General features: G+C 50.4%; 1 protein-coding gene across 3 annotated transcripts in view; it reads left to right on the top strand.

Annotated features, from left to right (window-relative positions):
- The window catches only part of Neurl1 (neuralized E3 ubiquitin protein ligase 1), a 76,155-nt gene that overhangs the window by 31,866 nt on the left and 26,686 nt on the right, over positions 1-17,603 (top strand). The window contains exon 1 of one of the 3 annotated variants that reach the window (XM_090345958.1): positions 6,566-6,765. The exons of the other annotated variants lie outside the window; for them this stretch is intronic. Within the exon in view, the coding sequence (XP_090202084.1) occupies positions 6,732-6,765 (34 nt within the window). The 5' untranslated portion in view covers positions 6,566-6,731. Of the gene's footprint in view, positions 1-6,565; positions 6,766-17,603 lie in introns of those variants that run through there. 3 annotated transcript variants of the gene reach the window in all.

Here is a 17,603-nt window from a genome sequence, read left to right as displayed (position 1 = left end):
TTTAAAATTCATTCCACTCTGATTAAAACCAGGACACTAACCAGGTGACAAAGGACAAAGCTTAATCTCTTTTCTTAGCAGAAGCAGCTGTTGCTAAGCATTTTTTAAAATTTATTTTTGGTCAGTCCTGGGGCTTGAACTCTGGGTCTGGGTGTTGTCTCTGAGCTCTTCAGCTCAAGGCTACTGCCCTACCCCTGGAGCCATAGCACCACTTCTGGTTTTCTGGTGGTTAATTGGAGATAAGAGGCTCATCTTTAGTGCCAGGGCTGGCTTTGAACTGTGATCCTCAGATCACAGCTAGGATTACAGACATAAACTACTGTGCCCAGCAAATTCTTGATAAGGCATTTGCATATACAGCTCACATCAGTGACACAGCTTAGGACAGCATCTGCTGCAGGACGCTTGGGCTGAGGAAATGGTGCCTATGTGATCACAGGAGTGGTTCTTATTAAAACAGGGTGTGTGTGTGTGTGTGTGTGTGTGTGTGTGTGTGTGTGTGTGTTTACTGGGGCTTGAATTCAGAGCCTGGTCATCGTCTCTTAGCTTTTTCTTTCAAAGCTGACATTTTTGCCACTTGAGCCACACCTCCACTTCTGGCATTGTGTTCATTGGCAGCCTACTTGACTGGCTTTGAACCCTAATCTTCAGATCTCAACCTTCTGAATAGTTGGGATTACAGACCTGAGCCACCAGCACTCGGTTTACAGTCTTAGTCTGCACTCATACTCCTAGTCCAAGTCATTTTCCTTCAAGTCTGGGCCCCTCCAGGTTCAACTTGCCATCCTGACTTCTCTGGACAATAGACAGGCAACATGCCTTACTGATGCTGTACCATTTACTCTTGCCACATTGCTCCCTGTTAGAGGAGAGATGGCTGTGGCCGGTGGCAAAGCCAGCCTTTTTGACCTCAAGACCAGAGTTCCTAGCCTCTACTTGGGTAGATAAACTTATACTTCCTGGTCATCACAAAGATCTTATCAGAGGCAAATGTTGCTTTCAATTCGAGGCCCTGTGGGCTTTGTGAGTGTGACTATATCTGGCACACAGTGTCCTGGGAATCAGAATCTTGCTGTTTCCTTGTTTGAGTCTTTTCTGCCTATCATGGCAACCCTCCTGTCTAGCCCAGGCTAGCCAGGCTGGCCCTAACCATCAGAACCAGGAAGCATGGGCAGGTGTGTTTGTGGCTTAGAGGGTCACAGGAAGGGCTGTTGGCAATGGTCTGGGCAGGGAGGAGCCAGGAAAGGCCGGGTGGGGCTCCAGGCTGCTCGCTCAGATTCCCTTTGTCTCCACCCCCACGCCTACACCTGTTGTGTTCCCATCTCATTCGTTTGACAGCTGTCCCTTCTGAGGCACCTGTCCCAGACCCAGAGAACACCCTCTGGGAGTTTCTCTGCAGCATGCAGCTTGTGGTCTATCTGGCTGTTTTTGTGCTCATCTTTATTGCTTTCTGTGGATTTAGGCAATGACCTCCTACATCCGCATTGAGGGCATGGGAAGAAGCTTAGAAATGAGGTCCCTGTTGACCATACCAGGCCAAGCCTAATATGTCAGCATGGAGAGGGGCTGGCCCTGGCCAGATCACCCTTGAGCCCCAGATATCAAGTGATTCACCAGAGCAATCAAATTATCCCTGTTCTTGATGGGAAAAAAAAACAAAACACCATAGCAACCAGAGGCTGCCTCCCAACTCCTCCTCAGCGGGGCCCCCTCCCCTTCCTAGCCTTCTCCTACCTCACAAAGGAGAAGCTAGCCCCTCTCTCTTATCCAGCTTTGCCTTCTATGCTTCTCAATGCCTTCTGGTCTGTGGCTCAGATACCAAACAGCACCCAAAGACTGTAATCCTGAGTTCAAGTCTTCCTCCCACTGTGCAGCCTTGGGAAGGGCTACACGGTTTATAGGGCCTCTATTGCTATCTGTACGATAGGACTAGGGTTTCCCCTGGCTGAGAGAGCTGTGAGTCTGCAGTTACTGGCTCTGCCTTTGACTGGAAGATCTGAGAGGGCAGGTTTAGGATGGAGATGGGCTTTGAGGAACATGGATGAGAAAGGACTTGGAAAGGAAAGAGTTAGACTGGCTAGCCTATTATGGAATGAAGATGCAGGAGGAAGGAGGGTCTGGAACCAGAGAGAGGCAGGCAGAGGAAGCAAAGCTCTGGGGTGGAAGGTTTTAAGTTTGATGGGCTCAGGAAAGGTGGGGATGCTGAGGTTTCCTTGATGGGACTTGAGGGCAGCTCCTGCCATTCCCCCCACCCCGCCCTGGAAAGAGGGAGCTTCTTTAGTAGCCAAGAGATCCAGGCAATTCCATCAGGCAAGACAACACCAAGGATCTATACACCCCATGGGCTTAGAGGTAGTCAAGCCTCATCTGGTGCCCCATACATCTGTCTTCTCTACGATGAGGCCTTCAGTGTCTGTCAGGATGACTTATTAGTAGATGGGAATTCCAGCTTATGCCCAACTTGGCTTCTCTGCCTTCATTTTGGCCCTATACCTGGAACGTCACCCTCTGCTCACTGGAAAACTACTAGGCTCTCTCACCACCTGGAACCCTTCTGACTCCTTATGAGAAAGTCTTCTGTCCTCTTGTCTGCTGTCCCCAAACAAGAGGCACCAATGACCTTTTAGCTTTTCTGAATATATCAGGAGTTTTTGTTGTTGTTATTGTTATTGTTTTTTTGTTTTTGTTTTTGCGTTTTTTTGCCAGTCCTGGGGCTTGAACTCAGAGCCTGGGCACTGTCCTTGGGCTTTCTCAAGGCTAGCACTCTACTACTTGATCCACAGCACCACTTCCAGCTTTTTCTGTGTGTGTGGCACCAAGGAATCGAACCCAGGGCTTTGTGTATGCTAGGCAAGTACTCTACTACTAGGCTACATTCCCGGCCCCATAACAGGAGTTTTAGTGTCAGGCAGGTCTGGATTTGAATTTTAGTTTCTCTCTCATTATAATCTCTTTGAGCCTTAGTTTTGTAGCCTGAAAAGGGAGATGAGTATTAACTCCTGAAGGAATAGTGCACCATTAGCTGAGATTGGGATTGTAAAATACTTGGTTTTGGGGCTTTGTATGTAGCGATTGTTGAAACATTGGCAGCACTTATCTCCTCTGTAGATTTGCCTGTAGACTTGCCAGTCTCTCCTTCCACAGTCTTCACAATGTGCAGAATGAAGCTCCAGAGTAATTTGGCCAGAGCCCACAGAACCTCATTCCTTGGTGAAGCATGGCTCACACTGGAAATGGAAATCCTTTCCTGACTTTGTTTCTATCAGTCCATTGGCTTTTGAAGGGTGAACATTGGATCTTACAGTATGTGGCTGATATATAGTGAATATTTGCCAGGTGAATGAATGATGTAGGTCTGAGGTTTTCTCCCTGCTGTTAGTAAATGATACCTTTTGTAATGCCCTAGTGAGTAAATAGGAGACAAGGTGCATTGACGTTTCTTCTTTACAGAAGGAGTGCCTTCTGCCCACCCCTATGTCCTCCTCTCAGCAGAGGCCCTGGACACTCCTCTTGGGACAATGTAGTGGAGGCAAGCTTGTATACAGACCATCACTGCTGCCACTGAGAACAGGGTATCAAGGCTCCAGATAAGCTGACTGGAAAACTCATCTGTCTGTGGTACTGGAAAGGCTCAGACAAGATCTTCCTACATACCCCAGGCTGGAGTCAAACTCATGATCCTTCTGTCTCAGCCTCCTGAGTGCTAGAATTTCAGGCATGGATCCATTGCCATGGCACACTTGAAATACTCCCAGCTCCCCAAGCCCCAGCTTGGCCTGTCCCACTGAGTGACTGTGCTGTGTGTCCCACAGTCCTATTTCTAGAAATGACATGGATTGGTTCCATTCATGAGCCCCATGTGATGTTGGGTCTCAGAGGGACAAGGGCAAGCCTCGTGCTGGCCCCACCCTGGCGGATGTAGATGCTGCTCCTTGCCCTGCTGCCTCTTCCCTCTTTCCACACAAGCCCCACACCAGATGGCAAAGTGACCTTTTCCAAAGGCATGGCTGTTCTTATTGCCTCTCTGCTGAAACCTGTCAAGGGTTCCCCATTGTTCTCAGAAGAATGGCCTTGTTCACCCTTCTTTTCCAGGCTCCAAGGTATATCTCTGACTATCTGGGCTCCCGGTCCATGGCAGATTCCCCCAGACCCTCCCTGCAGAACAAACTCTAGCAAAACCTACCTGGCTTCTCTGATATGCTGGACTCCCTGCAACCCCAGGGCTTTTGTACACCTGTGCTCACTCACTGAAACTTTCCTCTCAACCTGCCTTTCTGACACATGGACATTAGCCAGCAGATCTTACTGCCATTGCTTTTTGGGGATACCTGTCCCAAGAGTACTTTTCTCAGATTATATATTCTTTACTGTGTTTCTTTTTGGACTGTAGACCCATAAGAGTCAGAATCCGCATCTCTTCTCACAGAGTTAGCATTTGACACATAGTAGGTGCTCCATAATATGATCAGAATTGAAGTAAGTCATTAAGATGCACACAGAATCTAGCAGAAACAAGGTCCTGGCTAGGGAGTGGAGTTCTGAGGCTCATAAAGGAGACAACCCCAAAAACCAGGACTCACTGTGTACCTGCAGCCCCAGAGAGCTTCCTGGTAGAGGTATTCTTGGCACTGGGTGGGGAGGAAGGAGCATACTAAGTAGGAGCAGGCAGTATCCACAGGAGGAAGGTTGGAGTCTAGGCACTGGGCCTAGCCAGGTATATTAAAAGGTAGGCAAAACAAGTAGCTTTTGCCATGGTTTCCTCATCTGTAAAATGGGCATAAAATAAGATTGCACAAGTCCACGTGTGTGTGTGCTTGTGTTACCATTGTTACGTGTGTGATTCAGCAAGAGGAGCATAATGGCTTCCTCTTAGCCAGGTGCATCAGCCCCCCTCCTGATAGTAGGTGGGTCTGAGGTGTATATGTGTACCTGTGCTGTGATTGCAGGAGCTTCTGCCAAGGAGGGGACTTTTCATAGAATAGAGCCACTGTCCTGACCCCGATTCAGTCTATGGGGCTCTGAGCAGATCCATCAACTTCCCTCTCCTCTCTCCCCTTCCCTCAGGTCTCATCCTGTGTGTGGGTGTGTGGGTATGTGTGGAGGGGAGGGTGTCTTTAGTTCCTGTATGGTACCTCACAGTGCCCAGGCTGCTGAGTTCCATTGACTAGGGGTCATCCTTTGCCTTTTCTGTATCTGCTTCCCCAGTCCCCAATCCTCTACCTCCAGCCCAAACCTTTCCTTAGGAATGCAGATCCCTGAGCCTGAGAACTGAGTCAGAGCTTGGGAGCCAGGAGCTGTGCTGTTGTCCTAGGGAGAAGCCCTAGTCCTGCAGAGGGTTGCAGGGGTTGTAGCCCATAGTCCTGGCCTGGAGTCCTGGCTCTGCTCTGCTCTTCTGGGGATCCTCTGGCAACTTCCTTAGCCTCTCAGAACTTCCACCTTCATTTCTGTAAAATGGGTATGTTAGAAGCCCCAACTACCTAGGTTCACAGCCAGACAGCACTCAAAGTGCTCAGTGTTCAGTAAGCATCCTGTGTCTGGCACTGTCCTTTCGTTGGTGATTTGGGCCGCCAGCATGTCGCCTTGGGTTGGCAGGGGCCAGCCCTCCTTACTTCACTGGACCCCTCTCTCTGTGTCTTTCCTCTCCCCAAAGTATGGGGTGCTGAGTTCTGCACCTTAAGATGTCTCCAGAATTGGCAGAGCCTGTGGGAGAATGCACGTGATCAGTACTTCTGGCAGGCAGGTGGCTAAGTGTGCAATGTGGCAGGCGCTGTGAGCCTGTGTCTGCATCACCGTGGGGCATGAGGTCACCACACAGAGCAGGTCTCTGTTGCTGTGTGGGTAGAGGCGGGCTGGGGGCAGGGGTGAAGCTTAAGCATGATTCATGATTAAAGGGAAAGTTTGGTGAAGGACACTGCCTCGATGTGGGTCTGCACCCCAGTCTTGTCACTTTCTAAGGGAGTGACCCCTCTTTGCCTTGGTCTTCTCACCATGAAGGTAATCATATAAATGGCACCTGTTGATGTAGCAGTCCTGACCTGGTCCACCATTCATCCTGGAAGGAGGGAAGGAGTTAATCCTTGCACAGCGCTTGGAACAGAGCCTGGAAGGGATGGCAATAATGGTGTTAGTTAGCTATTTGTTCATAACTCCCCCCCCCCCGCCCCGCTCCACTGATGGACCCTTTGAGAACAGGGGCAGTGTGTGTTTTTCTCACTCCCCTGTCCTTGCCTGGCCCCAGGTCTGCCTAGTAGACTGGGAAGAGTGAATGGCTATAGACCTCAGCAATCAGTGAGGTGTGTGTGTGTGTGTGTGTGTGTGTGTGTGTGTGTGTGTGCGCGCGCGCGCGCGCGCGCGTGTGCACACACTCTGCTGGGGCATCTCTAGCACTTTCTGGAGCTCGGCTATTTCAGGAAGCCTCCAGTCTCCTCCTCCTTATGTAAATAAACATGACAGATCCCATCGCCTGTACCGGCGGGCGCGGGTGGGGGAGGCTCGGGCGGGTGGGAGCCGAGCAGTGCTGCAGTGAGCAGGGCCAGGGGTGTGTGTGTGTGTGTGTGTGTGTGTGTGTGTGTGTGTGGCCGGCTAGTGTGCAGGAGGGGGTGCAGGAGGGGCCCTGCCATGCCTGGGGGCTGAGGAGGAGGACCTGGGGGAGGAGGAGAGGAGTCGGCAGCTGGGGCAGCTCGGTGACGAGGCCAACCACACAGAGGTGGCCGTGCCATCTGCCGTCTGCCATGGGGGGACAGATCACTCGGAGCAACCTCCATGGTAAGGACTCTGCTGATGCCTGGGGGCCTACCCCCCCAGCATGGGGACCACCTGGGAGGCTGGGGTGAGGGATGAGGGACTGAGGCTTGGTCTTCCCTCCTGTCCTCTCACTCCATGGGCTCTGAGGCTGTGACAGGAAGGTGGCTGAGTCTCCCTCCAGAGTGTCCTTGTCTGCTTCCCAGGGTGTTTACAGCCTCCTACCCCACCCCCCATGTCCCCATGGATCTGAGGTCCTGGGGATCCTTGTCCACCTCTCCTGGGAGCTGAAGCAAAGCACAGTTGGACAGTAGGAGTCTGTTGGGATGGATGTGGGCTGTGGAGATGGCATTGTGATCCATGGTGAAGCTGGGGAGAAATGTGTGGGCGTCCTGTGTGAGTGTGTGAGTGTGTGTGTGTGTGTGTGGAAGCTCTCTGTGCTTGTGTACACGAGCGCACAGGTGTGCTAGGGATGGCCCATAGTATCTGGCTGAGGTTTTCTGAGTGTGTATTCTGCAGGAGCGGTTAACAAACTTTGAGCCCTGGGCTGCACTCTGCTGCCAGGCAGAAAGGAGGGACTGTAAGGGAGTGGGCTGCTTGGCTCCCTATCGGCTGAGCTTCTGCCTGCTTGGATGCCTGTTTTTCCCCCGGGCTCTTGTACTGTGGCCTTGGGAACAACATGGCTGATGTGGCCCCAGATCCAGAAGAGGAAGCCTTTCTTACACCTAGGAAGTGGATTTCTAGATGGGCTGGCCCATGCCGGAGAGCACAGAGAGCACAGGCTCCTTCCTCCTTGGGTCAGGAAGTGACTGACCTCCCTCTGCTGAGAATACTGGACACCAAAGGGGCCAGGAGAGGCCCAGGTAGCAGGTGCCATGAAAAAGCACGGGCAGCACTGGCTGACTTGGCTCTCGTCTTTAGGAGAATAATTTCTAATTTAAAAGCAAAACAAGGAGGTGAAAGTAAATCAATGGCTCTCTTAAAAGGACATGAATTTTGTTCTGGGCCTAGAGGGCCAGGTGACAGATGGAAGGCTTTGAAAGACACATAATCCCATCAGCCAGGACAGTGCCAGTGGCCTCGGCCTTGGCCTGACACTCGGGTTGGGTTGACTTGGGCCTGGACTGCCAGTTTGTGGGGTGGCAGCTCTTCTTAGGGCTCTCTGGCCCAATGAGACCTGTTGGCAGAGGCCATGGAGCCGACTGACATTTTCCACTGGAGTCAGACTTGGGTTATCTCATGGCCTGGGAAGGACAGAGAAGCCTCCAGGGAAGGCGTGGGGTGGGGAGACAGTACTTGGTCCTGCACTTGCTTTCAAGCCCCGTGCTCATGCTCTGAAGTAGTAGATGTGTTTTGCGATGTGGGCAGAGGCCTCCCTGAGTCTCAGTTTTCTCATCTGTCAATGGGGCGAACAGCGCAGCCTCCTTCCTCATCCTCACGCCGTGAGGGTGGTGTGGAGCAGTGGGCATGGGGAAAGTAGCGAGTGCTTGGACAGGCATTGGGAGCCCAGAGCCAGGGCCCCTCCCTCCCAGACTCCATTTCACTGGGGAGGAGAGGATGGCTGGGTGAACATCACAGCTAGGTGACCACTGGGGAGTTCAATCAAAAGCCCCCTTCCTGAGCTGCCCTAGTCCCTGCTTCAGAAGCAGAGAGGGAGGTGTGAGCTTGCACACCCCAACTCCTGTCCACTTCCGTTCCCATGTCCTCACTGTTCACACCCACGAGTGCATATTTGAGCCTCTACACCAGCCATTTCCTTCTGAGAGGTGCTGGCTGCTTTCTAGGGGGCTTTGAGCTCTCCTGGACACCCCCAAAGCACAGTCAAGTGGTTTTTAAATTACAGTTTTACTGGTGGCTTTCAGCTTTTGGTTTATTTCATGCAGAAAGATTTTGAATGGCTATGTTGGTGGGGGAAGGTGTGGCAGGGTCTCACTTGGGGGAGGGAGGGGCGGAGGGAGGGAGGGGGAGGGAGACACACACACACACACACACACAGAGACACACAGAGAGAAACAGAGAGGCAGAGAGATAGAGAGAGAGAGACAGAGAGACAGAGAGTTTATAGTCTAGTTCTGGACATGAAGCTGTGTTTTGGGTCTCTGTGTTTTTGCTATTTACAGATGGTGTAACTGTTTTGAGTCTGTGTGTGTGTGTGTGTGTGTGTGTGTGTGTGTGTGTGTGTGATGTAATGGGTCTGTGGTGAGGAAGCAAACTCCTCTGGGACCAGCCTGGCAGGGAACTGGTTGGAGAAATGAATCTCCATTTGGAAAATGGTGTCAGCAGTTATATGCTTGATTCCTTTCATCAGGCATGTTTCCAGAGCTGCTCCAGATTGGCCGCTCCAGGGCACGCTGGCAGGGTGGGGGGTCGCATGGGGAGGCAGCAGTGACACTGGGAAGCTTCCTCTTCTCCATCATCTCCCTGCTGGCTTTCTTCTTCCTCTTTCCTCCCTTTCCACTCCATCTTCCTTCAGGGCTTCCTCCTGGGTGGAGGGCCTCTCGGCTGTGGAGATGATGCATTGGTGACCCACAGATAAGCACCCAGACAGACTTGTCTCCTCCAGTTGAATTTCTGGACTTCACCCATCTGAGTATTGTTTTGGGATTAAGGGACCTGAGAGATTGGGTCCCCCAGTCACAGAGGGGGACGCAATCTGGCTTTGACAGGGAAGTATGTGTGGTTGAAGTCATGTGATCGGTGCCTCAGAAGAGGCCTGGCCTGGTCCTCGCAGAGTGATTCATCACTTCTTAGCTTCCTTAATCCTCCACCAGCAGTTGGGGAGGGGGATCTCAGGGCCTCCTGAAGCCACCTGTCTCCCAGAAGCCGAGCTGGGAGCTTAGGCTATGAGGAGCTCCCAAAGCTGAGGTGTCTGTGTCCTTTCTCACACACCTGTACCCCACTTAGACCTTCAGGCTCAGGGGCAATGGGTAGCAGGCTGACCCAGCTTCCCTTAGCTCAGTGCTTGGCACTCGGTGTGTAGCAGTGAGGCTGCCTCATTGACAAGCAGGAGGGAGCTGGGGCATAGACCCATGCTGGGGCTGAAGGAGGGGTCGAGGCCTCAAAGGGTGAGAGCAGGGATGCCAGTCAGGCATCTTGGTGATAAGACCAAGCCAAGTATAGAGAAAGAAGGGGTGGGGCGGAGAGTGGAGGTACAGCTGGGATCCTGCTGGCTGGTGCCCAGGGCACTGGCCCTGTACCTGCCGAAGTCACAGAATTCACAGGTACACCCTGGGGTGAGTCTGCCTGAGCAATCATCAAGTGGACCCAGATGGATTTCAGTGGGCATCACATGTGGCACGTTCTCAGTGGAGTGGGCCTTTGAACAATGCTGCTGCAGGCCCATGTGTGCTTGCCAGTGTGTACCTGGCTATCCCTAAATCCCCTGCCTTGGCTGGGTCCCAGAGCACTGTTCTTTGGGTAACCTCTTCTGGTATTAGACACATTCCCCTACTCTACTCATACTTGCATCTGTCTTCTCTAGAAGTGAATAGTGGCATCCAGATCATGTGGGATAGGAAGGGAGTTATAGAAAGGCACAAGGGTCAGGAGCTGGATGGGACACTGGGGCCCAAATAGAGGTACTTGCAGACAGTCTGACAGACACCCACCTTGCAGGGATTAGGAGGCAAGATTGAATATGGAGGTAGTCAACCTGGGTTATGTACACATAAAGGGAGAAAGGAAGGAAGGAGAGACAGATGAAAGAAGAAGAAGAAAGAGAAAGAAAGGGGGAGGGAGGAAGGAAAGGAAAGGAAGGAAGAGGAGAAAAGAGGGGAGGAGAGTAAAGGAGAGGGGAGGGAAAGAGAAGGAATGAGAATCAGCTCTCATAGCCTTGAGCAAAAGAAGCTCAGGGACAGTGCCCAGGCCGAGTTCAAGCCCTAGGATGAGAGAGAGAGAGAGAGAGAGAGAGAGAAGAGAGAGAGAGAGAGAGAGAGACAGACAGACAGACAGACAGACAGACAGACACAGACAGAGAGGGGATGAGAGAATCAGTTCTTGTAGACTTCCTTGCTCCCTCTTTTCTTGTAAGCATAGGGAGGTGATCATCTGTATGTGCACGATGGGTGTGGCTTTGTGGAAGGGGAGCGTGGTGGCTCTCTGAGTGTTGCTGGGCTTGATCTGAACAGAGCCCCCCTCACTGCCTCAGGGCTGACCTAAGGGCATTTAGGGGAGGACAGGAATGGCAAATAGAGTCCCCTTTTGAAACCCTGAGGTGGGATAGGAGGAGGAAGAGGAAGAGGACTGGCCATTTCTGCATATACATCTGGCTGCTGGGAATGTCAGAGTGAGTAGGCATGTAGCTTGGCTTATAGATGAACATGACTATGAAGGTGTCTATTTCCAACCACAGTCTTTCCCGTCTTACTTCCCTGGTCCATTTAGTCTGCCAAGCAGCCACAGGGCCTAGTGTACTCGTGGCTGGGTACTCTGAGGTGACAGGATACTAACCTAGTTCCTTATGCCAGGTCATATACAACAAAGGAGTATGTGAAGGGTGGACAGGTCATGAAGAAGCTGGTTCAGGTGCAATGGAGGACAGGGGAGAGGAGGCTCAGCACACTGGCTCACTAGCGGATTACCTGGAAATCTACTCAGCAAAGAAGGTCTAAGTTGAGAACCCATCTTCCCCACATATCACTTACGTGACCTTGATAAGTCAGTAGTTCTCAGCCTCTGTTTCCTTATCTCTGAAATGAGACTATTAATATGTATGTTCATCATGGGACTTGAACTCAGGGCCTGAGTGCTATCTCTGAACTCTTTTGCTCAAGGTTAGTGCTCTACCACTTTGAGCCACAGTGCCACTTCCAGTTATCTGGTGGTTAATTGAAGATTAGAGTCTCACAGATTTTTCCTGCAAGGGCTGGCTTTGAATTGTGGTCCTTAGATCCCAGCCTCTTGAGTAGGTGTGATTATAGGGGCAAGCCCCTGGTGCCTGGCTATTATCTATTGCTGCATGACAGAGTACCCCAATCCACTAGAAACAACATTTAATCATCTTGAAGTTTCTATGGACAGGAATCTTAGCATAATTCAAACAGGGTGCCTCTAGCTTAACATCCTTCCTGAGTTTGCAGTCTGTTGTCAGCTGGGGCTGCAACCTCATCTGAAGGTTTGCCTGGAGGGACCATCTCCAAGCTCGTGCACAGTTACTGGCAGTCCTGGGTCACCTGATGCATAGGCTTTCTCACTGGGATGTACACAGCATGGCAGCTGGCATTAAGTGAGGGGAAAGGACAGGACTTTGTGCAACCCAGTCTGGGGAGTCACGGGCCATTCATTACTTTAGATGCATTTACTCTAGAAGTGAATATAGTTGAGACCAGTCCACCCTGAAATGGGGGAGGGGTGTCACACAAGGACATGAAGACATGGACCAGAGGGGCAAGCATAAATAAAGGTTGCTTCCTATAGACACCCACCTTGAAGGAATTAGGACAGGTGGTTGGGTATGAAAGACATTAGGTAGAGAGACTAGTATCTCAGAATCAACCTTCACAGACTTCCATTCTCCTTTTCTCCTGCTGAGAAGTGGGCAGCTGTTGAAAGTTACTGAGCATGAAGGGCTATAACCCCACAGGCACTGTGACATCCTGGGCAAGGCAAGAAGGGTCTCCCTTTATTCCCTTCATGTTCTAATGCTTCCAGTGGCCATAGAAAGGGAAAAGCACAAAACAAGTATTCAGTAGGTAGAAGACTCACACTCTGGCAATTCCTTCAATAGCTTTTTTTGAGTACACACTGTGTGCTATAAGCTAGGCAGTGGGAAATAGCAGTAAGAAGCTGATGGTTGGCTGGGAGAGTGGCTAGTGGTAGAGTGCTTGCCTAGCATGCAGGAAGCCCTGGAAGTGGTGCTGTGGCTCAAGTGGTAGAGTGCTAGAAAGCCCAAGGACAATGCCCAAGCCCTGAGTTCAAGCCTCAGGACTGGCAAAGAAGAAGAAGCAGAAACAGAAGCAGAAGCAGAAGCAGAAGGAGGAGGAGGAGGAGGAGGAGGAAGAAGAAGAAGAAGAAGAAGAGGAGGAGGAAGAGGAGGAGGAGGGGGAGAAGGAGGGGGAGGAGGAGCAGAAGCAGTAGCTGATCCATGAGTGTGTAGTTTTTCCCAGCCAGGAAATTGATCTTTAGAACACAAAGTGGTCTAGGTGGTTCTTCTAACTCTTGTGAGGATGGATGGAGTAACCTAGACCACTGTAGAAGTAAAACAGAAGGGCAGGTGTTGGCCATGGCGTGTGTCTCGGGCATTTGGGGGTTCATTCTGTAGCAGATGCAGGGCTCGAGGGCTGCTGCCTGGAGATGGATACTCTGCCTGGGCAGCTGTAGGTTCCCAAGGTCCACGTAAGAACTCCCAATCTAGTCTGAAAGTCTGAGATGAATCAGGGTTTGTAGGGACCATGAAGAAAAGACAGGTACACAATGGGAAGAAGAAAGGGTCTATAGTTGAGCCCCTTGAGGAGATGGGAGCCGTCGAGGGCGCCCCTTCAAGGAGCCCAGGGGAGCCCAAGCTGGCCATTATTTGCATTATTCCAGTCTCCTCCTTGCTCGCCTTCTCACCTGGGCCCTTCATGCCATTCTTCCAAAGTCTTTACCTGTTCAATGATCCCAGCAAGTCCACCCACCCTGAAATCCAAGATTGGGGTGTCTGTGATAAAACAAGACTGAGCTGCCTGGCTTTCTATTGAGCTAATAGTTCCTGCTATAATAGCTGTTGTTTGTTTTATCTATTTGAAAAAAAAAACCCTACATTGGAGTCCATTGTTAAAATTTGCAAAATTGTTTTTGCAACTATGAAGTCATCAGGTCCTTGCTACATCCTGCAGAGGTGCAGGGCAGTCACAAAGAGCTTTGTTGACAGAGAAAAAACTCAGATCCAATGCAGAAAAACAATTTGCCCAGACTCCCAGAGCCAATCTGAGGCCTGGCTAAGGTTTGAACTCAAAGTTTCTGGCCTCCAATGCTCATGCTCTGCCTCTGCTGCCCACAGTGTAAGAGAAACATTTCCAGATAAAAACAAAGAAGCCTGCAATGGTTCTCAGCCATGGTTTTAGGAGAAGGCAGTCTCAAAAGCAGCCAGGCTTTGTAGAGCCTCAAAATATATGAGACTTTCAGAGGCTCAGGCAGGACAGGGGAAGAAGAGGCATGGCACAGGGGAAATGGCTTAAACAAAGATATAGAATTAGCGAAGCCCAAAGTGATAAAACTCAGTAATAATTACAAAAACAGCAACCACCTCTTGAGGTTTTTTTTGTTTTGTTTTGTTTTTGTTTTTGTTTTTGCCAGTCCTGGGCTTGAGCTCAGGGCCTGAGCACAGTCCTTGGATTTTCTCAAGGCTAGAGCTCTACCACTTGAGCCTCAGCACCACTTCCGGCTTTTTTCTATGTATGTGGTACCAAGGAATCGAACCCGGGTCTTCGTGCATGCTAGACAAGCACTTTAACCCCTAGGCCAAACTCCCGGCCCACTTCTTGAGGTTTTTTTTGAGGGGGGGGGGAGTTGTTTATTTGTTTGTTTTGTTTTTTGCTGGTCCTGGGGCTTGAACTCAGGACGTAGGCACTGTCCTTAAGCTTTCTCAAGGTTAACGCTATCACTTGAGCCACAGAACCACTTCTGGCTTTTTTGTGTGTATGTGGTAGCAAGGAATTGAACCCAGAGTTTTGTGCATGCTAGGCAAGCACATTACTAGGCCACTGTTTGAGTTTTTTACATCATCTCATTTGCTCCTCATGAGAGTCCCATAAAGAAATTCTACTTTATAGTGATACCCTTTAGTGCATTTAACACACACACACACACACACACACACACACACACACACACACACACACACACGAAAGTAATCAAGTAATCCAGGCTCTATTGGGGGCTGGGTACAAGTGGGAGGAGGGAGGGTTGATAAAGAGGGTGAATGAGGCTGATTATACTCAGTGAAGTTAATTTGCATGTATGAAAACAAAACAATGAAATCTGTTGAAACCATTTTAGGAGGGGAGTGAAGGGGTAAGGGAGAGTGATAGAAGGGTGAGGTTGATGGGATATGGGATTTGTTATTTACCTATATAGAAATGTCACAAAAAATCCCATGATAACATTTTATAGATGAGAAAAATGAGACTCCCAGAGGTCTCCCCATTCAAGACAGAGCAGTTGAGCTTTGCAGGCAGCCACATCCAGGTTCAAATCCAAACTCTGAACTCTGGCTGGCTACCTTGGTATATAGTTTAGCTTTGAGGAGGGGAGCAGTGGGTTGTGTTGGGGTGGTATGTGGGAAAAGTCAGGACTCTGCCTGCTGAGTGGCGCAGGGTTGGGCACTGTCCTAGAGTTGTCTCCTTGTGACAGCTGGGCTGGGACACTGGGCAAGGCCAGGGTTATGGGCCGAGTTTGGTAGGGACAGTAGCTATATACATACTAGTGTCTCTCCCTGATCCCACAAGTGGTGGGGAAGTGATCTGGAGCTAGCTGAGGGTCAACTTGAGTGTGGCCAGTTTGCACTGGGGGCTAGTAGATGCCTGCGCAAGGAGGAGTTAGCCACAATCTCTCTGGGGGCCACTGAGGCCCCTAGAAGCCTATAAAGCTGTCATGAAGGGTCCTCCTTGGGACATCTTCCAGTGGAGAGCAGCTGAGCAGCCCCCATATCTGTCATGTAGGCCTGTGCGGAGGCTGCTCCCCCACCCCCCGCCACAAGTACTTTCTTCATGCAGCCTGTCCCCCACCTTGGCCTACCATCTTGGACTTGTGGAAACTATAATCTAATATTAGATACTGAGCCGTATAAAGGACCTTGGACATGGCATTAAAAGACCAGGTTTGTTGATTTGTTTATTGTGCCAAGTCTTGGGCCTAATGTCAGGGCCTGGGTGTTGTCCCTGTGCTTTTAGGCTTTAGGCTAGCACTCTACCACTTCGAGCCGTAGCACCACTTCTGGCTTTTTGGTGGTTCACTGGAGATAAGAGTAGCATGGACTTACATGCCCGGGCTAGTTTTGAACCGGAGTCCTCTGATCTTAGCCTTCTGAGTTGGTAAGATTACAGGTATGAGCTCTGGGTGCCTGGTCAAGACTAGGGTTTTAGTCCCAGTTCTGCTTCATGATTACTGTGTGGCCTCAAGTAGGTTGCTAATCTGAATCATAGAATGGGGACCATTTAAGGAGTCACAGAGCGCTGTCAGTGGGTTGGTGGAGTGGCTTAAGTGGTAGAGCATGAGCCCAACAAATACAAGCCCTGGAATTCAATCCCCAGTGCTAATTTTTTTAAAGTATACTTTTGAAGGGCTAGGAGGACTCTTCATCCCCAGCTGCTGCCTATAGACCTTTGGTGCAAGGTCTGTGTCCAGGCTACTTCTTATTTCTGTCTCCCACTGCTCATGAATGTTCATGCCTGCTGAGATGGGGGAGGGACAAAGCAGAAATGAAGCCTGTAAGCTGGTTATGCCCACACTAATCACCTCTGAAGTATCATTCACAAATCTGTGAAACCAGCACACCCAGAGGTGGGCAGGACAGACCACATTTCTATACATAATAGCCTTGGCCCTTTCAGAAGACATGTGACAGGGCCCCAGTTAGAGCTATGATAGAACAGGAGGGGACTGGAGCCCTGTTGATTTCCAAGGCAGGGTTGGCAGCTTGCATGTTGGTCTCGCAAGCCTAGGAGCATTGGAAGGTGTGGACCAGGGGCTCAACTACGGCCTTCCAGATGGCATGAGTTCATGGTCCAGGGGCAGTAGATGCCCAGCAGACCAGAGGAATGGTCCCTGCCTTTGATCACAGACAGCTTAGAGAGCAGGGGCTGGGAGTAGCTCCTTCCTGGTGATCTGGCTCTCTGGCTGTCAGGTGGTCTTAGAGACTACTGGGAAAGCAGAAGGCAGGGGAAAGTCCCCATCCCTCAGGATCAGGATGGTGCTTTGTGGTTGCCCAAGTACTGTCCCTCCATATCCCTAGGAGACAGAGACCAGCACCCATTTCCATGAGGAGCTTCCAGAAGGGTGGTAGATGGCAGCTTCAACTTGGCTTGGGGGGTCTCTCCTGAGACAATGCAAATCCTAGCCCCTCCCTTCCATCTTCAGGAAGTCCTAACTCTTGCTAGTTGGGGCTGTGTGTGTGTGTGTGTGTGTGTGTGTGTGTGTGTGTGTGTACTGGGGCTTAGCTTTTTCATTCAAGACTGGCGCTCTACCACTTGAGCTACACCTTCACTTCCAGCTTTTGGCTGGAAATAAGAGTCTGATGGATTTTTCTGCCTGGGATGGCTTCAAACCAAAAATCCTCAGATCCCAATCTCTTGAGTAGACAGAATTGCAGGTGTGAGCTGCCAGTTCCCAATTTTGTTGGTGCCTTTTAAATGGATGCATCATGTCTATGTAATGCAATTCATCCTTTGAGAGTATATCACTTGTTGGATAACCATGTAAGTTGTGTAATCATTACCACCATGGAGAGAGAGAACATTTCTGTTGCTGTGAGAACTTCCTTCCATCAGGTTCTCATGTGGTCAAGTCTCTTCCATTTCTTCAACACTCTGACACCCACTGATCTCTGCCTCTCCAGATTTGCCCTTTGCTGATAGAATCAGCAGATGGAATCATGCAGGAAATGGCCTTTGTGTCTGGCTTTCTTCACTTGCATGCACTGTAATCCTTCCCGTTGCTCCGTTGGTCATCTGTTCATTTTTCCCACAGAGCAGCAGTCATGGGATAAGCCACACTTAATTTATCCATTCATCAGTTGAAGTGTATGTGAGCTCTTTCCAGTTTGGGGTTATTATGAATAAAGTTGCTGTATACATCGTATACAGGTCATCATTCCTTTCTCTTGGAGAAAAGCCCAGAAGTGTATGGGAGGCATTGGACTCTGAGCTGCCACCTGGTCTTCTCCA

Source organism: Megascapheus bottae, chromosome 15 (assembly GCF_031878675.1).
Source record: "Megascapheus bottae isolate mThoBot1 chromosome 15, mThoBot2.hap1, whole genome shotgun sequence".
Taxonomy (NCBI): Eukaryota; Metazoa; Chordata; class Mammalia; order Rodentia; family Geomyidae; genus Megascapheus; species Megascapheus bottae.
The sequence above is the reverse complement of the archived record's forward strand: the minus strand, read 5'-3'. Positions and strand labels throughout refer to the sequence as shown.